The sequence below is a fragment of the Silurus aristotelis genome, assembly GCF_946808225.1.
Source record: "Silurus aristotelis genome assembly, chromosome: 23".
Taxonomy (NCBI): Eukaryota; Metazoa; Chordata; class Actinopteri; order Siluriformes; family Siluridae; genus Silurus; species Silurus aristotelis.
In genome coordinates this window covers 13,046,637-13,056,485 of record NC_139596.1, presented here as the reverse complement: position 1 = coordinate 13,056,485, position 9,849 = coordinate 13,046,637, and the positions used below count along the sequence as shown (strand labels likewise).

Below are 9,849 nucleotides of genomic sequence, written 5' to 3'. Positions count from 1 at the left end.
ATTTATATATATATATATTTATTTTTATATATATATATATATATATATATATATATATATATATATATATATTTATTTATATATATATATATATATATTTATTTATATATATATATATATATATTTATTTATATATATATATATATATATATATTTATTTATATATATATATATATATATATATATATATATATATATATATATATATATTTATATATTTATTTATATATATATATATATATTTATTTATATATATATATATATATATATATATATATACACACACACACACACACACACACACACACACACACACACACACACACGAAACACCATTTAAATGCCAAATGTGTTAACACAGGTTCATCTTGAATGTGAGTGACAACCTTGTGTGGCTTTACAAAGAACATAAATTAATTTAGAGAATGTTGTAAATAAAGATGTTCATATTTAAGAGTTTTTCATATATACAGGAAACACTGTTACACCATACAATAAAGTTCTTACTTTGTGAATCCTCCAAACAGCCTATGACACAAATGAATGATATAAGGAAAATAGAAAAGACATAAATTACAAATGCACATAGTTATGACAATGCAAATAACTTTTATTTTCTCACATTGCATGAAAACTGGGAACTGGGGTGCAGAAAAAAATTGTCGGGTGCTCCGGACTGATGAATTATAATTTGGTTTTTAACAGAAATCAAGTTGGTAAAAAGGCTGGAGAGGGTTACAATAATGTGTATCTGCAGGCAACAGTGAAGCATGGTGGAAGTTCCTTGTAAATTTGTGGCCCCAAATATAATCCACAGCAGGACAACAAGCCCAAACATAGAGCCAATGTCATTAAGGACTTTTTTCAGCATAGAGAACAAAAAAGAGACCTGGAAGTAAGAGTTTTGGCCCCTACAGAGCGCTAATCTCAACCTCATCAAGTCTCTTTGGTTTGATTATGTGAGAGAAAAGACTTTGAGGCAGTCTCCATCCACAGAAGATCTGTGGTTAGTTCTCCATGATGTTTGGAACAACCTACCTGTCAAGATCCTTCAAATATTTTGCAAATATACCTAGAAGAATTGATGCTGTTTTGCAGGATGGTCATACCAAATATTGATTTGATTTGGATTTCTCTTCTGTTTATTTACTTTCCATGTTTTAATTGATAGTTTATCAATGCTTATATTTTTGAAAGCATTCTTACTTTACAGAATTTTTTTCACATGTACCAAAATCACTTACACGGTACTGTAGAGTCCAAGGTCATTGCTCAAGGGGGTAAAAAAAACACTTTGAGAGGACAAAGAAGAAACCTCAGGAGGAAACAGACTCAAAATGGTCTCCCAAAGACTGTGGGATTGTAAATTATTACTCCTACTTTTGTACAGTTTAATATACATTCAAACAGTGTCAACTGCATTGAAAATTGTGTTCAGTATCAGCATTATTCAGCAGTTAGATTACTGTAGCAGTCTTACAGAAGCCAGGTGAAATTATCCTCCTTAAGTCTTGGGCACAATTTGTTTAAAGCAGAGATGCCTAAACTATGGTTCATGGGCCAAATTGGACTCTTGGTGACCTTTTGTTTGGGCTGCCATATGTGGAAAATAAGGACCAGCTTCATGTCTCATTAAAGCTCATTGAATAGCTGTATTAGTCTTTGAACTGTATTTGGCAATAAATTGGATTGTTTCTAATTTTACTATAAGTTTCACTGAACTAGAATTTGAAAATAAAACCACATTAATCAGGCAAATTAATGAGACAGTCAAATTTTTTAATATTTGTATAAATGTGAGTTGTTTTCTGAAAGCCTGGAGAGTGGTACAATAATAAGTTTCTGCAGTCATAAGTAAAGCATGCTGGTGGTTGCTCGGGGGGGCACTTTGAGAGGAAATAAAGGAGAAACCTTGGGAGGAATGAATTTAAATTAAACAGATGTACATTACTTCTTTCTACAAGAGATTGATGTACACACAAACAGTATCAAGTGCATTTAAAATGTTCATTATCAGCATTATTCAGCAGTATGATGTAAATACTTAAGCACTTTTGTACTTCTCTCTGGACAAGGGTGTCTGCTAAGCAGTCCTACAGGATCCAGGTAAAATAACCCTGATTAAGACTTGGGAGCAAACAGTTTATACTAGAGATGATTAGGGTTTGTGATAACCTTTGATTTATATGAGAAGAGGGTTCTCTCTTCCAGCTTCATCTCTGTATTAGGCATTGATCTCTATTGTACAATAAATTGGATTGTTTCTCATTGTACTATGAGTTTCACTGAACTAGAACTTTAAAAATTAAGTAAAATTAAAAAGGTAAATTAGTTAAGAGCAGATTACAGATAAATGTTTATATACATATATAAATTTTTTTTATATATATATATATATTATGAAATTATAAATGAGGGACGCCGTCTAAACTTTAGTATTAATGCCTCGGGAAAAGGAAAAAGTTTGGGGATCTTCTGCCTTAGGGCATCCATGAACATCCCTCCACAACACCGAGGGATCCGCAAGATGCTCTACGCCCCGCCCCTCCAGTTGCTCGTCCAATCAGCGGCGCCGCATGCAGCGCTGTCTCTTTACGGAGCTGTCAAATCGGATTAAATGCGATTCTGAACGCGAGGTTCGTCTACGCACTCGCAGTTTATGCTCTCAGGCTCTCCTTCGCGCTGTCAGCACTTCAGCACAAGGTGCTGTCATGGATCAGACTGCAAACTCGTTTGGATAAAGTCGATTAGGAACTTGGTATCTGAGGAACGCAGAGAGCCTGAACTTCTCCAGTTCGTGCGTGTCTGCTCAGTACGCGCACACGCACACACGTGGAAGGGATTTAAAAAAAAAAGAAATAAAAATCACCAAAGCATCGTGAACGGTATGATGCTGAAGAGCAGCTAAAGATCGGAGCAGAACCGCGAAGGAAAATGCAGAAGAGCGTTCGCTACAATGAAGGACACGCTCTGTATCTCTCCGTGGTGGCGCGTAAAGAGGGCACCAAGCGCGGCTACCTCTGTAAGAAGACGACGGAAAACAGCAAATGGCACGAGAAGTTTTTCGCCCTCTACCAAAACGTGCTCTTCTACTTCGACTCTGAGCAAAGTGCACGACCCTCTGGCATTTATCTCCTGGAGGGCTGCACATGTGAACGCGTCCCGGCGCCTAAAGTGTCCACAGTAGGCAAGGAGACACTGGATAAACAGGTGAGCACCTTCAGTAGAGGATCACCAATTATCAGAGGGTATAAGAGCAATTATGCCACCTTTGAGGTTTTACTTTTCAAAAGACCAATAATCCTGGGCAAGTCTGAATTATTTCTCTTCTAGTCCCACTTTCAAATATCAGATTCTTTAATGTTATTGCAAAACTTTTTTTTTTTTTTTGCTTGAAAACCAAAATATTGCTTCCTTCTTCTATAATTAGTCACTTAATTAACATTCCTTCATGGGGTGTATTAGAGCAGGGACGATACTACAAATGTGTGAAATCCAGATCCATTGTTGCGTACTGAAAACAGATTTAATATCGTTTTCTATCTACAGATCAGATCTGAATATGCACAAGGATTAATAGTACTGCTGTATAATGATGTCTACTAGAAGAGCTTTAGGATTTACACCCGGCGAGCTCAGATTCAGATCCTCAGGGTGAACAGCAGCCTGTTGCATGGTGTCTTACCAACCTTAAAACAGATTTCTCCTACTCTGAGGCATGCACATTTTCATGACACGCAGAATGTTCGTCATTTACATCAAGAAACGTTCACATTTACAATTACGGTTTATGATGCAAGCTTAGTCCACATGGTATTTTTTTTTATAGTCACCCATTATGCACCACCACTTTATGCAAAAGTCACTAGGCACTTTAGTGGCAAATACAAAGTTGCCCACCAGCTATGATATTAAGTGATATAATATTATGTAAAAAAAATATATAACAGAAATGTCACTATTTCTCAAAGTTGTTACCTGTGAACAATGTTTAGGATTTGGTTTACCTTGAAATATTGGACAAGGCTTTGTGAGTGTGTGCATATAACCAAGAATGGCCAAGATTTTGTCTGGGAAAGGTGTTGAATCTTAGGTTTTTGGTAATTTAATCGTCCTCATTTGCCTTTTTTTATTTTGTGACTGTGCATCGTTTATGAAATGACGAATGGTATAATGGCATAATGAGTGATGAGTCAGAACAGTGAGCTGCACATAGAGTGAGGAAAAGAGAAAGTTAAAGAACTATACAGTAGTTGGCTTCCTAGTTTATTATTTGTACCCCTGCAGTTTTTTTCCTGTGCCAATTAAATGCACTTATTGACATGCCCTAGACACGAGCGCGCCTGCTGAATTGAATAGTCCACCTGTGCTCGTGCAAAATGTGAAAAGGCGTCATTAGTCCTATTTACACTACAGATTTGGATGTGATGAGATGCAGCCGCTGGCTTTGATCTTGCACAACATGTTGCGGTTAAAACACCACCACGGATAAATGTTACAGATTTTGGCTTGAACTGATCCTGACATCATATCTTTTTTTTTTTTTTTTTTTTACATAATGCCAGCAAAAAAGCGTTCGGTCTTTGCAAAGTTTTTCCAGATGTAGATGAAATCAGGCACTCTGATTCATTTAAGAGGTTTTTGTAAACTTGTAAAGGAAATGAATGTAATTTCAATGTACACTGGTATCATGTGTCTTAAATAATAAGGTGAACAGCATCATAACCAGTATATAAACTACATCTCTTGCAGTCAGGTCAGACTTCTCTCCACTGCATGAACACAGTCGAATTCTCCGCTTAATCACACACCCACGGACGCCCGCACTGCGTCGGCACACACACACGCACACACACGCACACACGCACACACACGCACACAGAAATAAATCTACACTAGCCAACAGAGGATGCACGCTCTTATTCCAGGGTGCTGCAGCTCCTATGGGGATTACACAAGTGGAAGACACAAAATCATTTGGTTACAAAGAAATGCTTTGTGGAGTACGTGTTCTCAACAGGTGCTTTCTCAATCCAAGGCACAAAACTGTTAATAGAAAAGCATTGCATGTTTTGGCCCTGTTTATGCAATCTTTTTATAATCCTAGCCAATGCTGTGTCTTTAGGAAGTGCTAATCTTGTGTGGTTACATTTGTTACTTTGCTCAGTATTCTGTACAGTTAAGCACAAACGCATGTTATATGAGGAAGTAGTACAGACCAGGCACTTCAAAAAAGTAAAATTTGGAAGGAATAAGGTGCTGGCTTTTTAATAAAAATACCTTTTTTTGTTTTCTGCTGTATTAGTCTGAGTTTGATGATTAATTGAAGCCTACAAACAATCTGTTTTAATCAAAGTTTTATTCTGTATTTAATCTGCCAAGCATAACACTTAGCAGACATGTCCATTTAAACTCAATTTGTGTGGCTATAGAGTCAGGATTATAAGAAAACTAGTCATTATTAGTCATTTTATATAACTACTTTATGCAGACAATAACCTCCACTCTTCAGGGAAGATGTTCCACTAGATTTTGGAGTGTGCTTGGGGATGTTTATGCTCATTTAGTCACAAATGTGTTCAGGTACTGATGTACTATAGGGTGAGGAGGCCTGGTGTGCAGTCAGTGTTCCAAAGCTGTTCACTAGGATTGAGGTCAAAGTTCTAAAGCAGGCCACTCACGATCTTCCACTTCAACCCATGTAAAGCATATCTTCTTGGATATTGCTATGTGTACAGGGGCACTGTCTTGCTGGAACAGGTTTGGGGCTTCTAGTTTAAGTAAAGGGACATTTTAATCCTACCACAGTTGTGTGTGGTAATAGTATGTGGAAGATACACATATTGCTGGAAAAGTCGTGTCCAAAAACTTTTGCCTATATAATGTATGTATAGGCTTCTGATAGCTGATATATGCGGCTTAAAAAGACTCAAGGTTACTTTACTTCTCTAATGTTATGTAGACCCTTTGCATTTTTTCTTATTTTTAAATAAATGTTTATAAGACAACAGAAGGTGAATGTAATGATGAAGTGATCTTTATAAAAATAAAAAAAACTATTAATAAAGTGAACAAGATGTTTAATCATCTGAAAAAACAAAACTGTTTTATCACTGACCAAAATAATTACATCTCATAACTATATTTAGCTAAAGCAAATATACAATGGCAAGTAATTAACATACTTATTAACAGATCGCATCACTACTGTTCTGTGATCTGTTATTAATCACTGTTAATCATTAATACTATAACATTTGTTTCCAATAAACGCAGTAATATCAAAATGAAATATTAAAAGGGATTTGCAGAATGATAATCACATATTCTAAACTAAAATAATGGAAAAATGTACCCAAAAAACCCCCAATGTTTTTTCAAATCTATGCATTTATTATACTGCCTCTGTAGGATTATTGCCTTTTTTAAGTATGGCTACAAGTGCTCATAAAATATTTACCTTTAATAACACTAGCCACTGAACGAGTAACTGAACAAACTGTTATAGTTATTTAGATGTAGATCAACTTGTCTGTGTACATTCATCCTTTCTTTCAATAAACAGAGTAAATATAATGCCTGTTAAATGTCACGACACTGAACGGTTTATAAAGCTTAATAAATAGGATAATATCAGGGGAAAATACATTGCACTTATGCAGTAAAACAAAAGGAGCCAGAATTAAATACACTGTCTCTGTAAGTGCTCTTTTCTTATTCACACTACCTGTAGAGTCCTTAATGCTCAGCAGACGTATCATAGTTAATTAAGGCACCGGGTAAGCTGACAAGCCATCAGTTTGATAAATGAGGGAATAAGCTGCGTATTAGAGAAGACTAAATACCTTGTAATCCATAAGAGGCTCAAATAATGTGTAATGCTAGGGAGAGAGACGGGATATAAGGAGGAAGTTAGAGTTATAGAATGCGCTTTTAATGAAGGGAGCATGCTGATCATTTCTGTGTTTTAGTATCTCTAGTGAATAGGCTTGGTGTATAGACCTCAATTCTGACATAGTGAAATCAAACTGGTGACAAAATAGCCAGTGACCTAAGTTATAGGCCTTTATAAATTTTTTTTATACTCCCAGTGTGTACCTGTACCTCTGCTCATTCATGCAATTTATAATTTATATATATATATATATAATTGGTAATTAGTTTTTGTATGTAAAGCGAGCCTATTTCAATTGTAGTTTCAGAGCTCTTAGCTGACAAGAGTGGAACCTGAAATGTATTGTAGCCCATCAGCTAAGGCTTCAGCTTCATCTTGCACACTCAGAGATGCTTTTAGAGATTCTGGAGATCAGCAGTTTCAGAAATAATTAAACCATGCAAAGGTTGGAATAAATCTTAGCCTATATTCTGCTGTTTGATTTTAACAAATGCCCCTCTGTAACTGTATTATGTTATTGGCTTGCACTGCTGCTACCTGATTGGCTGTTGGATAATTACCTGAAAGTGGCCATTTGTGTGTGTGTATGTATATATAATCTCCAGCTTTGGATATACACAGTTTTATTTTACACTTTCATGTCTGAGTTCACAGCTCTCAGAGTGTGATGCATGTTTCTATTAATGTCGTACTGAACCTGGTCATTGTACCATGTTATTGCATTCTGAGTGTTCCTGCCGAACAGTGCTTGATACGTGCACTTTACACCGTGGGGTATTAAAAAAAACAATCTCTTTGGTTTAATGCTTAAGGTTACAGAATATGGCAGTTGTTTTTGGTCTTCTTTCAAAATCTATTGACATACTGGTACATATAGGTCTGAAACTACTATATAATAAAGTCTATGTAAGAGAGGAGAACAACAACCACAACAGTAAAAGTTAGATGGTTTTTGTCTTTTTTTCTGAAGACAAGATATTGTCTCAGATGTTCGGACATCTGGGGGAGCTCCTTCCACCACCTGGGTACCAGGACAGAGATGAGTCTTGATGTACAAGTTTTTTATCTCGAGGATAGTGGGTTCAGATCATGCCATGCTAGTGGTTTAAAAGGATACTGGTACAGAGTGTGGATTGATAAGAGTTTTTTGTAGGGTCCTGGTCTATTTGAACCAGGTATGCAAGCATCATTATTAATATTATTATGACTTTTAAATTTGTGCTTGGTCTTGATAGAGAATTTATAAAAGAAATAATATTTGTGTGAAGCATCTTTTGCATTTTGTATGTATCTTCATGCATGTTTGACAAGAAATAATTCCTTCTTTTAAACAACATCTTCATCTTCTTTAAACTCATCACTGGTCCAATGCACAACTGACATCAACTAATCAAAAGCAAGACTTGGAGTTGGAGATTTATTTAATGGTTTTTGGCTTCAAACTGCTCTTTTTCATTTGGGCTTGATCCACTTGTCATTCTCTCCTGACTCTCAGGTAATCCCAGTTGTGTACTTCTCTTGGATTTGACAGTCTTGACTACAGTCCTATGCAAAATCATATTAAATCTGAAGCTTGCAGGTACAGGAAGCCAGTGGAAGGAACAAAGGAATAGAGGAGATTAGAATCATCGACAGCAACTAAGAAATAATTTTTTTTCTGTGATTTTGTTACACCTATTGTATCTTTGTTTCAACGGTTTGGTCAGTGTATTAGTTGCATCATATCATGGAGAGTTATAGTGAGTGTGATGTACAGTGTCCTTAGCACTGGTGTAATACTATTTAGAGATTAGACCTGTTATGTGGCAATCCTAATCTCATAGCTTCAGTGCACTCTATACACTGGCGTTAGGGCTTTACTGTGTAATGCCTACTACACTAGTAATGGAAAACTTTTTTTTTTTTTGCGTTTTGCGGGTTTACAGATGAACTAGAAGTGCATATTTATGTCATTAGATAAACATGGCTGTACAATATTCAGTTGATGCTATGCTTAAAAAAACATGATATTTTTCCTCATATTATAGTCATTTCCATAAATACTTCTCTACTGTAATGGACAGTTAAGCCACATCCTCTTTTGAAAAAGCACCTTGTTTGAGGGAGGTGTATCATTTGAAATGAAGCGAAACACCCAAAGTTGAATGGTACAGTACTGTAGCTGATAGTGTTGATTCACAGCTTCACATTTGTGCACAGTGTTGCATGCTCTGCCAATAACAGTACAGAGGAAACTCCTCCTTTGTGTTTGCCTGCATGTATGTGTGTGAATGTGCTTGTTTGAGCTGGAAGGTCTATACCTCTGGATCGTCTCTGGATCCACTGATCAGAAAAAAAGTGCTTAAAGATAAACATATGATGATACCATACAGATGAAAATAATATTTCCATGTTTGTCTCGTAAAATAGAGAACAGAGAAAAACTTTTTATACGTCTAACTAACTAAATGATTCTTGCATTGCCACTACAGCGGGGATGTCACCTCCTGCTTTGAATAAATGTTTATTATATATATATATAAAACCCAATGATGTATGAAAACCTGTGATACTGGATTTAGAATTTTCAAACCAGAAAAAAACAATTCATGCATTTCATCACATGTAATTTAAAGAGTGCCAAAGCGCTGAACAAGAGCTTACTGAAGATAAATGAAGTAATTATGGTTCTAGATGTTCTCAATTAAGCACAGAGATTTGTGCTTAACAGAACTTCCCATTCAGGATTAAAACTGCAACCTACCAAATTGTAGAAACTTGAATGGCATCAGTAAACCTTTATTACAAAATCTTTTCACAAGGAACAAAGCAGCATTCAATTCTTGCACTGACATAAAAAGAGAAAAAAACATTTCACACATAAATGCTAAAACAACAGTGTTAATTGTGCTCCCTTGATATCAAATAAACCTGGAACTACTTTATTTTTCCTTCAATAAAAAAACAAGGAAGGA

At 35.8% G+C, this 9,849-nt stretch overlaps 1 protein-coding gene across 7 annotated transcripts in view; it reads left to right on the top strand.

Annotated features, from left to right (window-relative positions):
• The first annotated feature begins 2,578 nt into the window (after positions 1–2,578).
• rasgrf2b (Ras protein-specific guanine nucleotide-releasing factor 2b) overlaps positions 2,579–9,849 on the top strand; it is a 64,238-nt gene continuing 56,967 nt past the window's right edge. For 6 of the 7 annotated variants that reach the window (XM_083526628.1, XM_083526627.1, XM_083526624.1 and 3 more), the window contains exon 1: positions 2,605–3,210. In XM_083526628.1, coding sequence (XP_083382754.1) covers positions 2,935–3,210 — 276 coding nt within the window. In that variant the 5' untranslated portion in view covers positions 2,605–2,934. Of the gene's footprint in view, positions 3,211–9,849 lie in introns of all 7 variants that reach the window. The other variant, XM_083526625.1, reaches the window with a different exon arrangement.